This window comes from Macaca fascicularis, chromosome 14 (genome assembly GCF_037993035.2).
Source record: "Macaca fascicularis isolate 582-1 chromosome 14, T2T-MFA8v1.1".
NCBI classification, from domain to species: Eukaryota; Metazoa; Chordata; class Mammalia; order Primates; family Cercopithecidae; genus Macaca; species Macaca fascicularis.
In genome coordinates this window covers 83,230,384-83,254,629 of record NC_088388.1, presented here as the reverse complement: position 1 = coordinate 83,254,629, position 24,246 = coordinate 83,230,384, and the positions used below count along the sequence as shown (strand labels likewise).

The window sequence follows — 24,246 nt, the reverse complement described above, 5'->3', positions numbered from 1 at the left end:
AACTCCCACTTATGAGTGAGAACATGTGGTGCTTGGTTTTCTGTTCTTGTGTTAGTTTGCTGAGAATGATGGTTTCCAGTTTCATTCATGTCCCTGCAAAGGACATGAACTCGTCCTTTTATATGGCTGCATAGTATTCCATGGTGTATATGTGCCACATTTTCTTTATTCAATCTATCACTGATGGACATTTGGGTTGGTTCCAAGTCTTTGTTATTGTGAACAGTGCTGCAATAAACATACATGTGCATGTGTCTTTATAGTAGAATGACTTACAATCCTTTGGGTGTATACCCAGTAATGGGATTGCTGGATCAAATGATATTTCTAGTTCTAGATCCTTGAGGTATCACCACACTGTCTTCCACAATGGTTGAATTAATTTACACTCCCACCAACAGTGTAAAAGTGTTCCTACTTCACATTCTTTCTGGCATCTGTTGTTTCCTGGCTTTTTAATATCACCATTCTAACTGTCTTGAGAGGGTATCTCATTGTGGTTTAGATTTGTGTTTCTCTAATGACCAGTGATATGACCTTTTTTTCCTATGTTTGTTGGCTGCATAAATGTCTTCTTTTGAGAAGTGTATGTTCATATCCTTCACCCTCTTTTTGATGGGATTGTTTGTTTTCTTCTTGTAAATTGGTTTAAATTCTTTGTAGGTTCTGGATGTTAGCCCTTTGTCAGATGGATAGATTGCAAAAATTGTCTCCCATTCTGTAGATTGCCTGTTCACTCTGATGGTAGTATCTTTTGCTGTGCAGAAGCTCTTTAGTTTAATTAGATCCCATTGGTCTCTTTTGGCTTTTGTTGCCATTGCTTTTGGTGTTTTAGTGATGGATTGATGGGTACAGCAATCCACCATGGCACATGTATATCTATGTAACAAACCTGCATGTTCTGCACGTGTACCCAGATCTTAAAGTATAATTAAATAAATAAAATAATGTTTATAGTCTCATAATTACAATTTGTGAAAATAATTGACGTTGAGCTGTTCCACATATGAATAAATTCATTATTTAATTTTCAGGAAAAAAAAACAATACATTTCATTGGTTCATTTGTAAATGTTAAATCAATTTTGTACTCCCAGTGTAAAGCTTACTTGGTCATGATGCATTATCTTTTTTATATATTGTTGGATTAAATTTGCTAAAAAAATTTTTTTAGAATTTTTGCATCTATATTCATGAGAGTTTATTGATATTAGCTTTTCTTGTAATATCTTCATCTGGTTTGGGATTAGGGTAATGCTGGCCTCAAGAAAAAAATGATCTGGAAAGTATTTGTTCCTCTTGAGTTCTCTGAAAAATTTTGTATAGAATTGTTATTATTTCTTTCTTTAAAATATTTAGAGAAATTTATCAGTGAAGCCATCTGTGCCCGGAATTCTCTTTGTGGGATGATTTTAATTACAAATATCTTTAATATTTTATAAAGTGACTGTGTAGAGTACTTATTTCTTCTTGATTAGTTTGCATCTTTCAAGGAATTTGTCCATTTCATCTAAGGTATCAAATTTTGGGGGCAAAAACTTGTTTATAAGATTTTCTCACCCAGGTACAGTGGCTCATGTTTTATAATCCTAGCACTTTGAGAAACTGAAGCTGGAGGATTGCTTGAAGCCAGGAGTTCAGGACCAGCCTGGGCAGCAAAGTGAGACCCTGTCTCAAAAAAAAAAAAAAAGAAAAAAAAAAAGAAAAGCCAGTCGTGTGGTCCCAGCTACTCAGGAGGTTGAGGCCAGAGGACTTCCTGAAGCCAGGATTTTGAGTCTTCAGTGAGCCATGATCATAACATTGCACTGTCTGTAAGAATTAATACATAAATACATACATACGTACACAAAGATTTCCTTATTAGCTCTTTCGCGTTTGTAGGATTGGCAGGGATGTCATCTTCCTCCATCTTGATTTTGATAATTTGTTTCTCCTCACTAGTCTTGCTAGAGTGTTATCAATTTTATTGATATTCTCAAAGAACTAGCTTTTGTTTTCATTGATTTTCCTCTATGCTCTGTGCCGATATTTTTTATTTCCTTTCATCTGCATACTTCGGATTTAATTTGCTATATTTTTTTCTGTTTGCGAAAGATGGAAGCTGAAGTCAGTAATTTGACACTAAATTCTTTCAAATATAAGCATGTAGTGATATGTATGTTTCCTTAATTACTGCTTTAAGGGAATCCAACAAATTCAATATATTGTAGTTTATGTTCATTCAGTTCAAAATGTATTCTTATTTTTAGCTTTTTTTTTCTTTAACCAATGAGCTATTTAGAATTGTGTCATTTATTTTCTTAATATTTTGAGAGTTTCCAGAGATTGTTCTGTTATTGATTTTCAACTTAATCCTATTATGGCCAGAGATTATATTTCCCATGACATGAATCTTTTTAAATTTATGAAAATTTGATTTCAAGTTCAAAATATGTTCTATCTTGGCAAAGACTATTTGAGCCCTTCAAAATGTGTATATTTTGCTGTTGTTGAATAAAATATTCCATAAAGGTTTATTAACTCAAATTGATGCCTAGTATTGTACAAGTCTTCCCTATCTTTACAAATTTTCTCTTTGTTCTATTAACTATTTAGAGAAAGCTGTTGATATCTCCAGTTATAATTGTGGATTTTTCTGTTTCTCCTTGCTGCCTTGATCTTCCCAGCAAACCAATTCTGTCTTCTCAACTCAGCAAGTCCTCTGACCACAACTGGATTCCTCCTCTCTGGAATATCAGAATCCACCTTGTTTGTTTCTTTCCTCTCTGCATCCATTGTTTTTTGTTGTCTCATGTGCATTCTTGAAGCCCATTCTTTCCTATATTTTGTACTTTTGTTGTTGTTGTTGTCACTTTAGGTGGGAATGAAAACCCAGGCCCTGTTACTCTATTTTTACTGGAAGTGCAATTGTCATGAAGTTACATTTAAACCATTCACCAGCAGAAAGCACTCAATGTATGGCAATCCCACCATACAAAAGTACCGTTAGGTATTCTGAGGTCTGCAGTATAAGTTAGAGCATCGTGACATATTTAGATGTGATAGACATGTAGCCTAGTGACTGAGTGTTTAACGGAAAAAATGGTAGCAATTACTTATCAAGCATTGTGCTAACAGGAAGAAAATACATATGCTCCACTTGTGGGCAGAGACAGTTGCACACTGAGTGGTAGTGGAAAAGAAACAGAGGACTGACATAATATTACATTTATCTTTGTGTTCTCTATTTCTAGCACAGTTCCTGGCACATAGTAGAGCTCAATAAATGTTTGCTAAACTGAGTCAAATTGAACTAAGTAAAATATTTGATAAGGTAAATATTTGATTTATAGTGGAACCCACTTGAACTTAGAAAGTAAGAAGTTTAGAACTTATGAAAGTGGGCAGGAATGCAAAACACATAATATATGCTTAATGAAAAGTAATAATTCAGTAATATAACCTAAATGATTGAGCCACCTAGGGCCTCCGAACATATATCAATGTGCCTATTTCAAACAGTGAGGAATAAACACATAGAACTTATCACCTCAAGAGGTTTAAGAAGATTTTCACTGAATTTATGAACATGAATTATCTGTGAGTTGGTTAAAAGTAATATTGGTTAGCATCAAGAATAGCAAGCTATTAGTTTTCAATCAAGAATAAGCTCAAATTCGGTCTAAATCTGAATTTTAAGCTGGATAGTCATTGATTTACAATTTTTTTCTTGGTGTCACGTTTCTTCCAAAACAATAATCAATGAAGCCTTTCCCACCCTGTACCTTTGCTGTACCTTTCCTTTCTCAGAATTTCCCCTATATCTGTCTGACCAAATACTACCCTAACAACAAGCTCTAGCAAAGTGCTAAGTCTTCCATGATGCTGCCCTAATTTCCACCATGGATATTATCTCTTCTTTTTCTTTGCTTTCTAAATAGTTTATGCTACCTCTTTTATGGCACTTACACTTTTTTAAACTTGCCTTTTTGTTATTTGTGCTGATTTGCCATCCCTTCTATTAGATTCTCCTTAAAGGTAGAGGCAACATCTGATGTATCCTTTTGTCCAAAGTACTATCAAAAATTATAGCACGGCCAGGCGCAGTGGCTCATGCCTGTAATCCCAGCACTTTGGGAGGCCAAGGCAGGCAGATCATGAGGTCAGGGGATCAAGACCATCCTGGCTAACATGGTGAAACCACGTCTCTACTAAAAATACAAAACAATTAGCCGGGCGTGGTGGCGGGAGCCTGAGGTCCCAGCTACTCGGGAGGCTGAGGCAGGAGAATGGCCTGAACCCGGGAGGCGGAGCTTGCAGTGAGCAGAGATTGCACCACTGCACTGCAGCCCGGGAGACAGAGCGAGACTTAGTCTCAAGAAAAAAAAAAATTATATATATATATATATATATATGGCACATGGGAGATGACTGATATGTTTGTTGGATAAATGAATAAATGAATGAATGCAAGATTCAAAGGGCACTTTTTAAAACAGTGTTTCCACACACAAAGACTACGAATTCTTTACCTTTTTTTTTCCCCAAAAAACTAAAGAGAAGAGAATTTTTAGGAGATGCTCTTTAAAGGAAAGAAAAAGGAACCTGATAAACAGGAGGTGGGAAAAGCCTAGAAGATCCAGCAAGTGTGGTCTGGAATAATGATAAACATTTGCTTAAGAATTTCGGAGAGGATTGACTGGGATTTTGGAAGGTAACTTAAAAGACAACTTTTTATTTTCCTGTTGTTTCCTGAGAAATTCAGAACACTTACTAGTGAAGGAATATTTTCTGAAAGTTGTGGGCTGACTGGTCGACAATGCATGGAGAAGCAGCATGTGGTTGGGGCAGATGGGAGACTATAAGGGCAGGAATGAAGGCAGAGGAGGGACTGTGGGTGTGAGCTGAACAGAAGAACACCATGAATGAGAAAAAGAGAAATTGGTTGAATTGATATTGAAAAACAAACTGTCTAATGGCAATAGCCTTATGGTGTGTACTCATGAAGTATTAAGGAAAAACAATTTCCCTACAAATTAGGTAAAATTTACAAATTAGGTAAAGATTTTGAAAGATCAGTTCTACTTTTCATTCCTTCAGTTCAAAATTGAAAATTAATGAAGGTAAGAGGAAAACTTCCCTGGTGTCAGCCTTTGAGACTTTAACACTACAAGGGCATTAGTATGAACCAATCCACCATCATCAGGGTACAAATGCAGGAAAACTAGGTAACCCAAATCATGCTGCTCTTCCAAAAATAATACAGGGAAAATATTTCGTGTATGTTATCAAACTGTTTTCTACAATTTGTACCTTGTTTGGTCTTCCTTGGATTTTCTAGGTCAATTAAATGCATAATTTATTATGCTGTGAATTTCTCTCCTTTTGCCTCTTACCTCTTCAAATGCTTGAGTAAATATCACCATTGTTGACTGTGGAACCAGTCCTTAGAGTACAGATTCTTTTGGAACTTCCAAGGGCTCTGAGAATCACCTTCCAAGATGCCTTACCTCCTAGCTCAGCAATCCTACAGAGACATTAGGTACTGGTGGAGCCTCACCTCCCTGTGTGGGTACTGTCCTTGGTGAAGGGAATTGAGAATATGTCCCTTAATTCTGTTCATATTTTATTTCATGCTTATATGAGTCTTTTTTGTTGTCAAAAGTGCACACGCATATTTCTTTGGAATTAACACATTCCAGCCTACTCTCATTTCCCGAGAACATTTAAAGACACGATTCTCCTTTTATTATCTATGTAAATTTTATCTAGACTAAGGAATAAAAGTGACTTTTCTTCAATACATAGGCAACATAAAGTTCTTCTAATTACTCTTACATTTTAAGATACCTTCTGGCTTGTCTTTAGAGATAATCCCAGATAAACAACTTATAGTGCCATTAAGGCAGTAATACTCTGTAGGTGAAGAATATGTCACATCTAACTCTTAACTAAACTGAGAGGAGAGTTGGACATATTAAATGACATTGTGAGTATGCATGTATATAGTTGTATTTCTCACACAGCAGACAAGTGCAGACATCTGTATATGTACATAGACATGTGTATATAACCTACTCCCTTCAATGTTACTACTTTTCACAAGCTACTTAAATTCTGCCTCCATGACCTGCCACCCAAATCTTCTGGTAGGAATATTTTTTCACATCTCTCTTCTTCCTACTTCTTTCCCCCTACACACTTATGGTATGTGCCGTTTCGCCAGACCCGTGTGAAGACAGGAGAACACTGATGGGATTGCTTTTCACAAGTGTGGGAATGAAAATTCTTCCCAATGAAAACATCTGTCTCTGTTCAAGTCATGCCCAGTTATCCCCCAAAAGAAATGTTCTGATTAACTTTTTTTTTAAGTCTTAAGATAGCAGTTTGTGTAGCAGATCTAATTAAGAAGTTTATGTAACAGATCTGCAGGGTTTTTTTTTTTTTTTTTTTTTTTTTTTTTTCCCTCTTCAACTGGGTTCTATGAGCTCAGTTTGAGTGTTACCAGCTTTCGCTATGCAACGGCCAAGTGCTTCTCGGGCTGAGAATTACCAGCTTTTGTGGGATACTATTGCTTCTTTAAAACAATGTGAACAAGCTATGCAACATGCATTTATTCCGGTAAGGAAAATTTTCTTTTATTTTCCTAAGGATTCTTTTATTTATTTTTCCTTTTTCTCCTGTTGTATCTATAGAGAAATGTATGTATTCTGTACATTTGACGACCATGGTTATTTTCTCTGTAGTTCTCGTTCAGGCTAAATATATGGTTTTTCTCTGTATGAATTCCTAATTCTTAATATGTCCAAACATTAATCAGTGAGAAAGAATAAACAGTGGTCTATTCAAACTCATCCCACTGAAGACAGTAGTTTCTAATAGTGGCATGTACTAAAGAAAGGAAACAATATTAATATTCCATATATTAATGTTTGAAATAAACTGCAATGTTTATTTCCCCATTGGTTCCCCCAGAGCTACTTGAATATCTTTTGCAGTTAGGTTTGATATATAGATCAAGAAACCAAAATTGCTATTCTTTACTCCAGGTAAAACCCACCAAAAAAGTTATCTTGAAAAGTATAATTGCTTCTTTAGTAAAGTAGTGATGCAATATTTAGATTTTGTAAAAATGTCCGACAGAAGTCGTGTATAGCTATACAAAGTGAATTAGTGAATCAGTGTCATTGTGTTTTATTTTGGAGAAATAATGTTTGTACTTTTAATTTATTTAACCAGAGGAATCAGGCTGGCTACATTTGATAGGCTGAGATAAGGTAAATAGGACTACCAAGAAGAATATTAAAATATTCGATTATTTTCATTAGATCTACTTTGAAGAATTCAGATCACCAATTAGCTATGAGAGAAGATTCTTAAAAAATAATCTCTGCTAAAATTTATTTGGTACTCTCTCAAGAAAAACATTATTTCTGACAGAACTCAAGAGATATGCTTCTTTCAATAGTTGGAATAAATCTTCCTTGAAGTTCACGTTATTTTCAAGTGACTCAAGTTAGATGCCATCATATTTTTCTCTGTAACTTGGAAATCACCTAAATGTCACAAACACTGGGCTATATTTGAAGCTCTTCTAATTGAACCACTATATTTTACTCGGATCACAGGAAGTTGATCCTGACTGTTAAAGACATAAAGCTCATATAATTTTTGTAAGAAGACTAAAAAACTAATAGTGGGAAACTCTCTAAATCATATTGTTATAAGGATCCTGCTTTGAACTAGAATCTAGAAAGTATAGTTTGCTTCTCTTATCTTTATGACACTTCTTTTCCTTTTTTTTTTTTTTTTTTTTTGTTGTTGTTGTTGTTGCTGTTGTTGTTATTATCAAAGTGTGATATTCCTTGTGAAGCTCAAGTATTTCCTTTCTCACAGAGCCATCCCTGGCCATGCCGGGTTATCTTCCCCCTTCTTGATTTCTTGTGTGCACCTCTGATTTATCACCTAACATTTTATTCTTAAGCGTTTTCCTCTCAGTCTCTCTAATTATATTGTAACTTTTGGGGTAAATGTGAATAGGAAAGTAAGTTGGAGAAAGGAAGTAACATTTATTAGTTTGTGTTCTTGTTGTCTTGTCTTGAACTCCTTAAATATTGAAGTGCATCTATTCCCAGTGTCTAGCACAGCGCCTGGCACATAAAGAGTGCTTGTTGAGCATGTGAGGAATGAGGAATGACTAAATCAACCAACAAGGGTCTCCAATTTCCAATTAATGCTTGACATTTTTCTTTATTAGCTTTGTCTTTACTGATCTCATAGAATTATTTCTACTAAAGCCCATCTGGAGAAAACTCAGAAACCTTGACTATAGCATTGTGGTGGTATAGTGGTAGGGGCAGGGATGTGTTAATACATGGAATAGATCCCTGTGGTCCAGATAACCTTGGATTCAATTCCCATAATTCATGGGCTACTCTTTCATTGATTCCAGTATATGTTTCCAGTTTTCCCTACTTCACACATGCATAAAATCATGCCCAAATTATCATTCAGGTTTGCTTTATTTTTGACTGCTCTAAATCTTTTCAGAACATATTGGGAATTTGACAGTATCTCAAGCATCTTCCAAGTCTTTATTAAATATATGATTATATCATCACAATTTCATGAGAGCTTCTTTTAGAAAATATCATCATTATTAAAAATATTATCAGTTAAGAATAACTCTTTATAAACTCACCCTCAATTTATTTATTTGTCAGCAGAAAAAGTACTCTATTTATTCCCTGCTTTATGCACTTTTTAACTCAATGATATATATTTCAGGTACACACATGTATTTACACTTGTATGGAATTATTAGATACACTTCATTGTTTACAGTGTCCTAATAAATCCTAAAGTATACATACCCTATCATGCTGAGTCTATTATATTAAATAAATGACAAATATAGGGCTCAAGTAATTGCTTCCTTTAAAATAAACCTTGTTCTCTTTTAAATCAAATACTTGAAAATGAACAATGTGTATAAAGTATAGTCACATATTGATGTCGTTGATCTTAGCAGAACTGACCTGAAAAGGTCATAAGCAAGTAAATGCTCTTCTGTGCATCTACTGTGAGTGTGGATTCCTAACACATCATTATAATGCAGAGCCACCTAGATGGTCTGGATCATCTCACTCACACACCATAAGCTATGGATCACAACTGGTTTTTCAGTCAGTGTAGTTCTGTGAACTAACAATAAACCTGACATAAAATCTCAAGTCATTGTATAATCTTCCCCCAGGGAACCTCCCATATAAAATTCATATTGGTGAAAGGAACTTTAAAGCAATTGATACCTGGATAGTGCTGCACAAAACGTCTTCAGAGAAGAAGGAAACCAAACTACAAAGTCTCTCAAAGTTTCAGGATTTGATTTCACATATTAGATCCTGCCCTAGAGTAATAAGATGGAAGTAAAATCTGGAGTCTCAAGCAAGTTCATCTGCTGGATCCAAGAGCCACAAGTGCAAAACAGCAACACAGAACTTTTCTTATCTTTTAGCCTAAGTGTCTGGAGAATGTAAGCTCCTAAATATTTACTAAATGCATGAATTATAAAAAGGTCTCATGAAATATTTTAAGTTGGTTCCATCATTGGGGGCATAAGGGCATTCTTCTAGGCAGTCAGTATTTTTGGATATTAGGCAAATCAAAGGGTTTGCAATTTTATTCAAATGAGTAGATATGCTTATTTTAAAAAAGCCTCATAATTAGTAGTTCTTTTTATAGAGACTTGCCTGTGTTTTTATTCATTTGTTAGTTCAATCAGTTCACTCACATTTTCTGGAGCCCCTACTATGTGTCAGATACTATTCTAGACAGGACAAGTGCCCAAATGTAAACTTAAAACTTATTTGTGACATCATCACTTTGTAAGAGAGATAGTATTACCAAATGGTGCCCTAATATCTCTTGATGCAATGTGCAAATTTGGTTTTCCTTATACTGCTAGTAATCTTATCCGGATTTGATAAAAACATTCATATGGGGATCAGTGGGTCGTAAGTACAATTCTTATGCTCATCTTGCTGCTAGACTTGGGGCTTCTGTCAGTCAAAAAGCAGTTGCAATACTATTCATTCATTCATTCATCTCAGAGAAACTTATTCTGACCCTAATGTGAAGGTTATGCAGCTGATTAAGCATTGGGAGAGATGTAAACATGTATAAATCAGGAGAACCCCTGATTGGAATTCTGCCCCCAAGAATTTTCAAATTGATTTGCAAATCACTGTAATACTATATGCAAAATGTAGAGTGCCCTAAGTGTCTATGAATTACCACAAGAATTCAGAGAAGGGGCAAGCTTCATGGAAGGCTATCTCAGCTAGGTTTGAAGGTTAAACAGAATGTTGACATTCAGTGATGATGGAAGAAGAGAACATTCCAAGTGGAGGAAACAGAAAAGGCACTTGTTAATTGTGTAAAGGCAGTCCATTTTTCCATGTGTTCATCCATTCAGCCAATGCTTATTAAATACCTTTTATGTGTCAGAAATTATGATATGCCTGGAACATCTAATAATAAATAGGACACGGTCAAATCTTGCCCTGGGAGCATTTACCTTCTAGTGGTGGGGACAGACATTAAATAAACAGTTACACATATATCTCTATTGCATACTTGAATGCTATCTTAGGCAAGTTGTTTATAGTGTTTCTAACAATTGCAATTCAATATTGCGTGTATACATACACAGATACACATCAATTATCAGAAAGTGTAGCAACAGTAGATACATTTTCCGTCACTACAAACAAAAGAAATAAAACATCCTCCCAAATATGCTGTAGTTTTTAAATACAATTCATTTATCCAGCAAACAATGAACACATCCTGCTTGCCACACCCTGGACTAGGTACTCGCAGTTTAAAAAGTAATAGTTAATATTTACTGAGCACCAATTTCATATCATGCACTCTTCCAAGCATTTTACATGTATTATCTCAATTCTGTCAACAACTTCTGATGTAGGTACTATCATCTCCATTTTACAAAGCGTAAAACAGGGATGAAGTCACGTAGTTAATAAATGGAATGATTGGTCCTTGAACTCAGTGATCCAACCTCAGAGCCCATTTTCTTATTATTATTATTATTATTTTTTTTTTTTAGAGCCCATTTTCTTAATCAGCTCACTAGAGTAAGAAGAAAACACTAAAACCAAGATAACTGTATTGCAGTGTGATTAGGAGCAGCAATTAAAAGATGTGCAAACCATGGTAAATGCAGCAAGGAAAGAGTGATCCATCTGCTTGGGATGGAAAGGAAAGATAATCAAGGAAGGCTGGACAAAGGAAAAGAGTCTTGAGACAGTTTTGAAATAGGGGTTTACAAGATGAGGGAGGTAAGAGGTTAAAAACAACTGGAACAAAGGCACTAAGGCATGAAAGAGCAGTATGAAATAAGAATATGTTACTAACTTTCTCCAACTTGTGATCTGACACTTTGAACATTACAGAAGAAGCAAGGCCAGAACAACCAGGATGAGAGCTGGGTCATATTTAAGGTCAGGAATTATACAGGTAAATCATAAAAACAACACTAAATAAATCAGGCCCACAGACAAAGGCACTGGAGTCTCAGAAGAGAACCTCAAGTTAAGAAAGAAATGATTTTCAGAAACCTGGCTTAATTATCCCTGCTACCTGTGGCCTGACCTACAGGTTGACAATGGTGCCTAGAATTGAGGATATATCCATGGAGAAGCAGAGAATGTTTGTGCACAGATGTGAAAGATTGAAAGAAATGTAGACAGTGAGCTGAGATCCGGCCACTGCATCCCAGCCTGAGCGACAGAGCGAGACTCCCTCTCAAAAAAAAAAGAAAAGAAAAAAGAAAAAGAAATGTAGAAAAAGAAAAGCAGATGAGAAACGATGTGGTCTCAAAGAAAGAGACTGAGAGAAATGAGGTAAGATAGGCTGGACTGTGACTTTCTGGGTCCCCCAAAACTCCCAGTTCTTAGCTCCAGTTTACCAGGCGGCCTGCCTTGCTGTGCTTCTTGTCCTTTTAGCCTGACAACAACTTCCAAATTTTGCTTAAGCCAGTGCAAGTGGATTTCTATTCTCACAGCCACAGAACTTTAAGATAGGGGTCAGTTAGTGACTAGTGGTACAGGGATAGGATACAGTGCTACTAGAAGAGGTGGGACAGAATTGAAGAGAAGACAAACAAATCAGCTGAGAACACTGGTCTTCAAAGTGAAGTTGTATCCTTCAGGACTTAACTCCTATCCCCTTCCACAAGCCTTCCCTTTTGCCTAATAACTAAAAGGCATGCCTTCTCCCTCCTTACTTCAACCCTGATTAACACCCCTCTGAGGAAAAATAAGAATAGGGAAACTTCTTACCAACTGCTTTAATCTATACTTTTGTATGCAGTCATCACAATACCAACATGAAATGACCCATTGTTACTACCTACATTTTAGAGGATCAGTGGGGTTAAGTACCTTGTTTAAAATCATGTGGCCAGTAAGACAAGGAGAGAACTTAGGTCTTGTAACCATAATCCCATCTGCCTTTCTTCATGCCTGTCATGGGACTTTGTCCCTATTTCTCTTGTGCATTTTTTTCTGCTTTGGATTATAAGCATTTGGGAGGTTTCTTTTATTTCCACATGGCACTATGAATTCCTTGCAGGGCAAGACTATGCACTTCTCTTCCTACTTTCTGCAGTGCCAAGTGTGGTGTCTTAAGTATGTTCACTAAGTAAATCTGCATAGATGGAATGATGAATACTTAAGAAGGGAGAATTTAGGCAACAACGAAATGATAATGAGGAAATTATCCTTCTTGCCTCAAATAAATTTTTAAACTCTGTCTCCTGAACTCCAGCATCACATCCACTGACTCTGCCTCTCTGGTCCCTGGATGTATAGTTTGAACCATCATATGTTGAGGTCAGCTCTAAATAGGATTTGATCAGTGATGACTTTCAGTCCCAGTTCATGGTGTTCCAAGTGTGTTTTGTCCTTTCTGGATTCTAAATATTACTTAATCCTCATCATCCTCATTCATTATAACTCATCATCCTCAATCATGCTGGATTCATTTCCCTATTTCTTTCCTCTTAACCTCGCTTTGCATTTGTTTAGTAATACCCCAATTTTTAGTCCATTTCCTTCTGAAGAATATGAACAAGTCTATTAATGGAATTTCTATTAGTATAGGAATAAATATGACACTCAATCTATGGAGATGTTCAATTTAAGGCAGAGCAGGGAACTACACCAGAAGTGACCTGGATAATTACAACAGCTTGGGACTGCAAGAACATTTGCAGATTGCTGGTAAAGTGGAATGAAACTGTCACTTTGGGTTTTTAACAAAAAAGCAAGAGCCTGCTATCTTTATATCTTCCTCACTTGTGAAGTTTGCATTTTCTTTGACTACTGGTCTTGTGATGCCTGTGCATATACATCTGGAGGCCACGAAAAACTACCACCAGGTGCAGGGTGCCTTCTTTGTATTCCAGTATTGCTCGTTATAAAATGTTTTGATGACTCATTAAAATGAAATATTATCATAGATATATGTTATTATACAATAGAGTAAAACTTATATTCTGCCACTTCCACTTTCCATACCCATCCCGGGAATTGCAAAAATAGAACCCCAAGCTTATTTGTTACAGAACAGAAAAATAGACAGCTGTTCAGAGTTAATAATGGCAGTCCTCTTCCATGTAGCAAACCAAAATTTAAAAATATACACACATTAAAACCTGAAAAGCTTTAATGAGCTAATACTAGATATGTTATATTTGTTGAAGCTTCATTTAGATATTTTTATTTAGCAAGAAGATGCTTAGGAGCAATGGGATTTCTCATTTTCATCATGTAGAGTTGAAAAAATTATACCAATGTTTTACACTCGATGCTGCTGCTGCTAAGACTACTTCTACTACTACGACCTATCTTCCTTATATTTATTTATTGTGTTACAATTTTCAAAGTAGTATAAACTAGATTACTTCTCGTTACAACTTTCACAATTAGGCAAGACAAGTTTTCTTATCTTCATAGTAGTTATACGAAAATTAAAGCTTAGAAAGTTGAAATGGCCAGGATCAGCAATGGTTAAACAGTAAGACATAATGTAGTAGGACTAAAATCTGAGTTCAGTTTTTATTCTGATTCAGAGTTTCAGCTACTTGAAGGATCCTTCTTCCACCATTTGCTATCTTGGATAAATTACTCAAATTATCTGAGCCTAAGTCTCATCCAATGTAAAATTAGGTGTTATATGTAACTTTCTAGCATTGTTTGAAATCTAATAAAATAATGTGAATTAAACTCTTAACACAGTGCCTGACCAAAAAATGTGCCCAGTAAAGGTCATTATTACTGTTGCTGCAAATTTTTAAATGTTATCCCAAATATATACATTTACAAATTGCATAATGTCTTTATATATGGCTACATTTGCTTCTTGAAGAACCACATGATATTGACTAAATAATAATTTTTAACATCTATACATGAATAGAAAGTTTCAGATATATTAAATTAATCAGCTAAGATCATTGTAGAAGTGAGGACAAAGGTCTTAAATCCCAGACAGATAATCCAAGTTCTAAACTCTTTTATTACTACTTTTATGATATTCAAAATTAGGCTAGTATTAAAATCAGGAATCATACAATTTTCATTATAGTTGCATATAACCTTAGAAATAATTCAGAGAGTTAAGTGACTTGACTAAGTTCTACGGGGTCACAGCCAGTCCTAGAAGACTCGTCTGCTAAATCCAAGTGCAGGACTGGAAAGTGCTCATCCTATAACATAAAAACATAAGATACAAAAGTTCTTATCCAGTATGAGTGGGTGAGGAGGAGTCATGAGATGATTGCAAATATATTTATAAGGAAGTTACCATCTCCTTTCTAGTTGGTTAGGGAAAACCTTTATAAAACAAATGAAGGTTCCTGAGTACCTGGGATTACAATTCCAGTGGATAAAGAAGTCTGAGAGCACAGAAGAGAGAGTCCCAGCCTGGGAATCATCATTTCACACTCCAACTTGTGACAGAGTTTCCACATACCAGAAAACAACCTGCTCCCAGTCCTCCTCCTCCTTTTTTCAGTCTTTTCTCTTGTTATTTCCCCATCTCTCCTCTAGCCCACAGCAACAGATAATATTCCTCCTTCTTTATGTTAAACACAGAGTTGTAGCATTGTGCCAGGCCTACTAGGAGGTAAATTGAACAAGCAGTATCCTTGCTTTATAGAATAATTGAAAGTAAGAAAGTCACCGGAAAACTGAGAAAGCATGAGTAACATAGACACTGCCACTGTGGGAAGCTAGAACAGCTGTGGGGCTAGGAACTGGTTGGCATTTTAGATCCAGAGATTTGTAGGCTCTTGGCTTGTAGAACAAAGACTTCATTGCCTAGTTGATGACAATATACAAACACATCTGCAGAATATATTCTTTGGCATCAGCAAATGCCAGCAGTATTTAGTGAGCCTCTATTTTTCTAGTCCCCATTCACTTCTTCTTTTTATGTTATTTTTCTCCATGTTTTTCCTCATTGGAAATGATTCCAAATTGAACATTAATTTTGAAGAAAAATGGGTTGAGGGGAGATTCTTAGACTTACAGATGTTATCAGAATTTAAAATAAGGGAAAATGAAACTAAAATATTCTCTATCCTGTTATCTTGTAATGTGCACCCAAGTGCCATTGTTTAGAAACAAGTCTTGGAACATCCTCCAGGCCCACCATAAACATGAGCACATTATAGATTACTAATGGATAACAGTAAACTAACTCGTACTTCATCTTTGCCTCTCTCCCTAACGTTTCCTCTCACACAAAAGAACCATTCTAGATATAAAATATTTTAAGACTTTCTCTATGGCTTCACCTGTTATGTTTCAAATCTTAGTGTATGATCTAGTGTCAAATTATGGTGAGTAGGGGAAAAATGAAGGCAGAACAATTTTTTTTCTGGAGTTATAGCTTATATAAAATGGATAAAGGCAAGAATGGAATAATTCTTAGCTTCACTTCAAATCTTTTTTACTCTTTATATAGAAGAGAACTCCTTGCTGCTGATTACATGGTTCTTAGGCCAGAAAATTAACCTGTTTACAAGAAAAACAAAACATGAACTATGAACATAGAGCAAGAGGACCATATATAGATTTTTGAGGTGCCTTGTCTAAGGCATACAGGACATTATCCTTCAGCCAAGTCATTAGAAACCAATTTATATAATTGTTCCTTATCAAATTTAACTTTTGTCTTTTATTTCTGCATGCTTTTCTTAATGTTCTGTCTTCTAGCTTTTTATGTCTGAGTGGTAAAAACAGATCATTTCCCAGAATGAAGGGTTATACAGCATCCCTGCTTTCTTTACAGTATTTCCTAGTAGGATGAACTTTACAAGGAGTAAAATCAGATCTTTGATGAGAAATGGACTATTAGAGGTCATTTCACTTTTTATTCCTTAAAAAATAAAAATAAATGGGGAGACTCAGTAAATGCTGAATTACTGAACTGACTGGGTCTAAAACTAAGATCTCCTGACTCCCTAGTTCTGCCGTCTTTATATTAGGAACATAATTCCTTGACAGGAGTGTGGTTATTTCCAGGGAGACAGAGTGCCTGATTTTTTATAGCCATGCAGGAACCACCTGGGTTGTCAGGTTGATTCCATTACAAATGACTCAAAACTTTATGTTTCTATTAAAAATACAAATACTATGCAGCCATAAAAAGGAATGAATAAACAGCATTTGCAGTGACCTGGATGAGACTGGAGACTATTATTCTAAGTGAAGCTACTCAGAAATGGAAAACCAAACATTGTATGTTCTCACTGATATGTGGGAGCTAAGCTATGAGGACGCAAAGGCATAAGAATGATGCAATGGACTTTGGGAATTTTAGGGGAATAGTGAAAGGGGGGCAAGGGATAGAAGACTACAAATATGGTGCAGTGTATACTGCTCGGGTGATGGGTGCGCCAAAATCTCACAAATCACCACTAAATAACTTACTCATGTAACCAAATACCACCTGTACCCCAATAACTTATAACAAAAAAGATGATTATGGAGTAAAGGATGAAAATTGCATTCATTTGTAATATAAGACATGAGGCTTTGAATAAATGTCTAGTTTTGGGTAAATCTTTGGGGATATGTTCTCACATTTTGTCTGGAAAGTTTGAGAAATGCTGTAGATGTCATTTTGCTTTGTCATGATTTTTGAGTTCTTAGTTTTTTTCCCCAAATCCCATGCTTCCTCCCACCTAACTTCTCCTGAAACGTACAGTGGAATAGTAAGTTAGAGGAAGTAACACTGCCAGCAGCTACCGTCCTTGTTCCACACAGGGTAGTGGTAAGACAAGAATATGGATTTGGAGTCAAGAGGAGTGAGGCTTGGCTCCAGCTGGTTATTAGTCTGGTGATCTTGGATAAGTTGTGTTACAGGTCCATGCCTCACTTTCCTTATTATAATCATAACTGGAATATGTACTTCATAGGGTTGCAATGCGGAATAGGGAAGAATAAGCACAAAGTAGCAGTGTATAGTTAGCATAGACAAGTCTTTCTGCTTATATTTTCCTTAATTTTCATGTTCTGCAGTGAATAGCATGGTCTGGAGTACATGACAGGCTCCAGATGCTCACACATGGACACCATAAGGCAGTGTGGTACAAGAACTCGTCACCAGAGGGCAGCATGCAGTTACCCCTTTCTACCCATTTTATCTAATTCTGTTGCCTCAAGAGTTTCTCACGAATTGTAACTCCTGTTGCTGTGACTCTAGTCCAATAGGTCTAAAAATCAATTAACAATTACTGTTTGAGTGTTTGAGTGTGTGTTGTATGCCCAGCACAGTTAGGAGTGTAGGTGGAGTGGCTGGTGAAGAAGTAGAGAGGAGGACCCTGACCTCAAAATGATTACAATTTCTGCAAGGAGACTTGAATACCACACATGAACCAATTAGCTATCAACATGTATAAAAATAGAAATAAATGTTAATTAAGAATGTCAGGGTTTAGTTCTTTCACATAACTTATTTCCTTTAATATTTAAAATTCAGTGTGATCTGAAGTAATACAAATAACGAGTGCTTTAAAATGTGGGGAATAGGATGTATAGACTGAGTCCTTCAGTGATATGAGTAAAGTGTCATGGAGCATCTGGAACTTTAGATTGTTCTTGCAGGATGGAAATAATTTGGTTAGAGAGATAAGATTGAGGACTGCAACTGATTTAGGATGTAGGAGAAGGAAGAAATGAAAACAAAGACATTGTGGTAGGCATGAGCAAGGTATGTGCTTGGAGTAGTAAGGATCCTTGCCTGGTGGAGGAAAAGAGAGAAGAAGGATGGAAACTAAATAGCAATAATTTAGTGATCCCCCATTGTGTAAAAAATCATTATCCATGTACTACGGACGAAATAAGCCCTACCTTAACCTAAAGAACCAGGTTATTGACAGCTTGCTCCAAATTCTGGCACCTAAATCTGGATAATACAACTGTACTGCTAAGATTATAACTCTTGAGTAGCTTAGCAACAAGGAGCAGATGGTATCCACATGGATCTTTCCAGGAATAGCACCACATGGAGTGAATCAGTGAATTAAGTAGGTATGGTTATTATGGCATGGGGCACATTGACTAAACCACATTTGAGATTTAAGCTAATGACTCCATTTTTTGTGGGATCTTCAGAAATAATGTGCATAAATAAAGCAGTTAGATTTGTAAAAGCTCGGTGTGAATCAGTAGGGTTTGAGGCATTATGGCCTAATGGTGAAAAGCGAAGGGCTTAGAATCAGAACACCTGGGTTTGAATCTCAGTTTTGCTTCCTTCTAGCCATCTGACATTTTGAGAAATTCACAGAATCATTCTGTACCTCTATTTACTTATCTATAGACAAGGGAAAATTCCATCAATCCTTCTGGGGTTCTGTAAGGGGTAAACAATAAAACACAAGTAAAAAGCTTACCATATTTGCTTGGTACACAGTAGGTAGTTGGTTAATCAATGTTAATTCCCTTTCATTTCACTATAGAATTAAATGAATGTGTGTGATATACTTTATATAGCATGACATTGGTGGTCGATATAATTGCCAATTTGAGTTTCAGTGTTGATCTGTAGATGCAGTTTTAGTCAGTAATTTAGTCTAGCCTTTTATACTAAGTGTAAGTAGGTATATGGCGAGCATGCAGGATGGAGATCCGAAGGATCTTCATACTAACAGTTCAAGCAATCACCATTTCTTCATCAAAATAGGATTGATTCTAGAAAAAACTTATAAAGTAAAGAAAACTCTCTTTTCTGCATGGGGCACATTGACTAAACCACATTTGAGATTTGAGCTAATGGCTCAATTTTTTGTGTGGGATCTACTGGTCTCTACTTCTGTGCTTCATTCTCCAGGATGCCCCATCATTTCTGCACTAGGAAAAAAGGGAAGACCAACTCAGCCTATCTGAGGTATTTAGGATATTCATAGGATATTCATTTATTTTCTGCAAAATACTTTACTACTTTGTATTTTAAAGGAGGATCAAACAGAGATGGTAATTCTCCAGTCCAAGGGGATAAAAAATACAAATGGTGAGTTTTCAAGGATAAGTAAGACAAATTGTGTTGACTAGAACAGACTTTGCTTATCAAATCTTAATAGGGTACAGAAGCAAATGTATTGCAATGGTTAGGATTTATCCACTTTGGAGCCAGGCTATCATTGTCTGACTCTTGGTCCTGCTATTACCAGCTGAATGACCTTGGGCAAGTTACTTAACGTTATTAGTTTTCTTATCTGAAAGTGAGAGTAATATTATTCTTATTATTAAGAGTTCAGGCAAGCAGAGTCAAATTGATTTCAAACCAAAACATGAATCTTCCATCCTGTTACCTTGTTTTCTGAGCTAGTCTGGTGTTAAGCTAGGTAGGTAACCATCCAGGCATTTCATTAAATGCTAGGGAAAGGTACCACAATCTTAGCTTCCTCCAAAGTTGCTTCCTTTAGACATCCTGCCACAGTCTGCAGGATGAACTAGCCAAGCCCTCAGGCACTCACATAGTTTATTCAGCACTGTTCTTGCCTCAATAAGACTAGTGGTCCTATGTCTTATGTCTCTGTAGAGCAGGTGACAAGCCAAAGCCACTGGATGATATTAGTAGTGATGACTTAGAGCTGGGCTGGATTGAACTGCACCCACCTAGTTGTCTTGTAGAGAAGGAACTTAAAAGGAGAAGAAAATCTAGGAAAGCAAAAAATAATCTCAGTAATAAGTATAATAGCCTAAGAAACTTTTTTTTTTTTTTGAGACAGAGTCTCCCCAGGCTGGAGTGCAGTGGCACAATCTCAGCTCACTGCCACCTCCACCTCTGGGGGTTCCAACCATTCTCCTGCCTCAGTCTCCCAAGTAGCTGGGTTACAGGCACCCGCCCCCATGCCCGGCTAATTTTTCTATCTTTAGTAGAGACAGGGTTTCACCATGTTGGCCAGGCTGGTCTCAAACTCCTGACTTCAAGTGATCTGCCCAGCTTGGCATCCCAAAATGCTGGGATTACAGGCATGATCCACCATTCCTGGCCTATACATGCATTTTTTACTCAGCTAAATTCTTGAGAAATCGGTTAACTGGAAAACAGCACTGTTCCATTTTTTAAGTGGGGGTTTGCAAGATATTAAGGGACCCAAATACCTCTGATAATTGGGGAATTGAATCAGAGTCAGAACAGTGATAAATTTCTCTTCAGACTGTAAAAGAGAAACTAGCAACTTTCCAGGCAGAAAATAATTGCATTTTCAGTTTGGGAGCCTAGAAAAGCTCAGGCAAAAAAATCAGATGTTGGCGTTACCCTTATGGACTCTGGGGTTAGAAAGACATGGGTTTAAAAACTGCTCATGGCACCTCTTAGATTTGTGACTAGGCAAGTGACTTGGTCAATTGGGATCTTCTTTTCTTCCTTTCTTCTCTCTTTCGTTCCTTCCTTCTTTCTTTTTAATGGGAACAATAATGTTTTCTTAGAACACTGTAAAAATTAAATGCATTCATATGTCTTCAAGTACTTATAGCATTCCTGAAACATAATAATCACCTTATATATGCTTAATACTTTATTATTGTTATTCTTGTTATCCTCAGTTTTGATACTATGTAATTGTGAGATCTGGGTTACATCATATTCTTTGTCTTCATTTTCATATTTTTAGAATGTAAGAGTGTAATTAAGTGTTCCTTAAGATCTCAGCTTTAAAAGTTCTATGATTCTAGAATATATTTGTTCTTCCTATTTTGTTCTTCCTCTCTCACACAACCATCGATGTGTCTTTAATCAGTCAATTACCAATTTATTTGAGGCTTACTCAAAGAATGCCTGAATCAGTCAGTCTGGGTATCCTGGGGCTATTGGCCTTTTCCTACGCATGCCTCCTACAGGCCTCTTCTCATGGCACACTGGGCCTCAGCAACTACACCAGAGGAAGGAGGGGAAGGTTCTTGGGCCAGCCAAGATAACGGCACATTAAATAAATTTAGATTTGAACTGGCTTGTAAATTGTTGATCAACAGTAAAAATTAGGATCTGACCAGGTGTGGTGGCTCACACCTGTAATTCCAGCATCTGGGGAGGCCGAGGCAGGTGGATCACTTGAGTCCAGGAGTTTGAGACAAGCCCGGGCAATATAGCAAAACCCTGTCTCTACAAAAAATACAAAAATCAGCCAGGCATGGTGATACATGCCTGTAGTCCCAACTATTTGGGAGGCTGAAGTGGGAGGATGGCTTGAGCTTGGGAGGCAGAGGTTGTAGTAAGCCAAGATGGCACCACTGCACACCAGCCTGGGTGACAAGGTAAGACCCTATCTGGAAAAAAAAAAAAAAAAAATTAGAATCCAGACATAACTGGTGAAATCTGTTTTTATTCTAAGGGGCAGTAGAACATGGCTCTGGAGCCAGATTGCTTGGGTTTGAAGATTTACCAGCTATTTACCAGCTGTGTGACTTTGAGAAAGTTATTTAACCTCTGTTTCCTCACTTCTACTTTGAGAATAATAGTGCTTGTCTCATAGAATTGTGTGAGGATTAAATAAGTTAATTTACATAAAGTATTTGCTATATAAGTGCACACTCTTATTATCTGTCCCACTATTAATATATCAAGGGATTTAGATGTGGCAGGGTCATAATAATACAAACCTTCAAGTCATGATAATTATAGGTTCCAAGTAAATCCTCCAAATAGGAGTAGGGTCCTGCCAGCACCTAGAGATGTGGAACTCCAGCCTAAAAGATTGTGGAAAAGAGGGAAAGGAAAGACAGGGTTTCAGTTCCAATGGAGAACTAAAATGTGATTCAGGAAATGAAAGCGGAAGTCACTTCCCCAACCACCCCACATTTTTCTTTCCAGAGTAAGCCAACATAATAGAGGGTTATGGGGAAAAGTCTAATACACACTACAGTTATCCTGGGTTCAACACTCAGCATATCTAATCCAGTACTTAATGTTAGATGTCTTACTTCAAAGTTGATGGGGTGTGTGGGTAGTAACCTCAATATTCTACTTCCCTAGCCAGGATTAGCATATGATCTGATTGGGGCTCATCCTGATGGCAATCTTCTGTGTGAATTGTGAAGCAAAAAGTCTGCTAGCATGCTATCTAGTAGCTGCCGGTCTAAAACAGCTAATATTTACTTAGAGGTTCTGGGATCTCCAACTCTCATAATGAAATCACACACACACACACATACACACACACACACACACACACACGCCCACACACAGGACTCATTTTCAAACTTTCAGTGGCTTCCATTTTGTTTCAAAATGTCATGCCATACCATACATAAAAGTCATTTATGGGGCCTGTGTCCCTCTAAATAGACAAGAAATCTTGCCCATTCAGTAATCCTGTCCTGTAAGGCTGATAAGATAAGTCAAAAGTATCCAAAAGCAGCTCATATGTTATTCTTGCCATATTTTACTGCCTATTTAAATTGGCTTAATGACAATCACCTGCCTTCCATTTGCATGTCCCAGGTCAATTGAAATCCCTGCGTAGTTCCTAGTACCATGAGTGTTGCTGTTCATTTCTTGCTGATCTAGTTCTCTCCTTTTCTATCTTACTTCTTAAAAGTCTAGGTATTAGATTAAGTCTTTTGACCTTCCCACTGATTAGTCTACACTTCTTGGAGTTAAGCTTCATGAGAGTGTTTCTTGGCTGACTAGCTACTGTACATTTCCTGCCAATACCTTGCTTGAGGAGGCTTCTTCACCATAGTTGGCTTCATGACCACCTGCCCACATATGTCAGAGGCATTTCCCATATCTGACACTTAACACATATCAAGAGGTAACCACGTTAGTCAAAATCAATGAACTCCTTTGTAACGTTGCATTCATTTTGTCAGATTCTTTTTATTTAGAGTCTCTTGGAAGCAAGCCAAAAAAGTGTATCTATTACTAGTATAAACGAAATTGTTCATGTAATATGAGAACATTTGTATGTCATATGGAGCCCAAGGATAGGAAAATGGCTGACATTTATTAATAACTTGATCTAATAGTTTAAATTATATCAGTATTCCTTCTGCTTACTTCTTGCTTCTCTGTAATTAGCTGTACTAGTCCCTTTTGCTGAAAACTGGCTTTCTCTGCATGGAAGAGAATGTCATATAAAAGGCAAACAACACAAAAAAAGGCTTCAAGTTTGGTTTACTCAAGAAATAGTTTTTTTTATTTTTCTTCCTCCCTTATAGTTTCAAAAATCTTGCCTAGATGTATATAAAAAAAAGTCTTGAAGTTTCTGATTAAAAGAAGATTTTGTTCTAGATTTTTCATAAATCTCTTTCCAGTTAATGGAAATAAGCATATTAAAGAAGGACACTAGAATCTGCTGAGCCACCAGTTTGATTTTGGCATCCAATTAAAGAGGTTATCCAAAACGAAGAAAGATAGTATATGGCCAGATGTGGTGGCTCATGCCTGTACTCCCAGCACTTTGAAGGCCGAGGCGGGTGGGTCACATGAGGTCAGGAGTTTGAGACCAGCCTGGCCAACATGGCAAAACCGCATCTCTACTAAAAATACAAAAATTAGCCGAGCCTGGTGGCAGGTACCTGTAATTCCAGCTACTTGGGAGGCTGAGGCAGGAGAATCACTTAAACCTGGAAGGCGAAGGTTGCAGTGAGCTGAGATTGTACTACTGCACTCCAGCCTGGGTGACAGAGTGAGACCCCATCTCAAAAAAAAACAAACAAAAAAAAG

General features: G+C 36.7%; 1 protein-coding gene and 1 long non-coding RNA gene across 41 annotated transcripts in view; one reads left to right on the top strand and one right to left on the bottom strand.

Annotated features, from left to right (window-relative positions):
* Positions 1 to 24,246, top strand: part of DLG2 (discs large MAGUK scaffold protein 2) — a 2,233,585-nt gene that overhangs the window by 1,416,473 nt on the left and 792,866 nt on the right. For 5 of the 40 annotated variants that reach the window (XM_074014952.1, XM_015436073.4, XM_074014947.1 and 2 more), the window contains exon 1: positions 6,471 to 6,600. The exons of the other annotated variants lie outside the window; for them this stretch is intronic. In XM_074014952.1, the coding sequence (XP_073871053.1) occupies positions 6,496 to 6,600 (105 nt within the window). In that variant the 5' untranslated portion in view covers positions 6,471 to 6,495. Of the gene's footprint in view, positions 1 to 6,470; positions 6,601 to 24,246 lie in introns of those variants that run through there. 40 annotated transcript variants of the gene reach the window in all.
* On the bottom strand, positions 14,564 to 22,265 carry LOC135967084 (uncharacterized). The gene is made up of 2 exons (XR_010580947.2): positions 22,179 to 22,265; positions 14,564 to 14,773 (listed from the first exon to the last, which is right to left on the bottom strand). It is a non-coding gene; the product is annotated as an uncharacterized lncRNA (long non-coding RNA).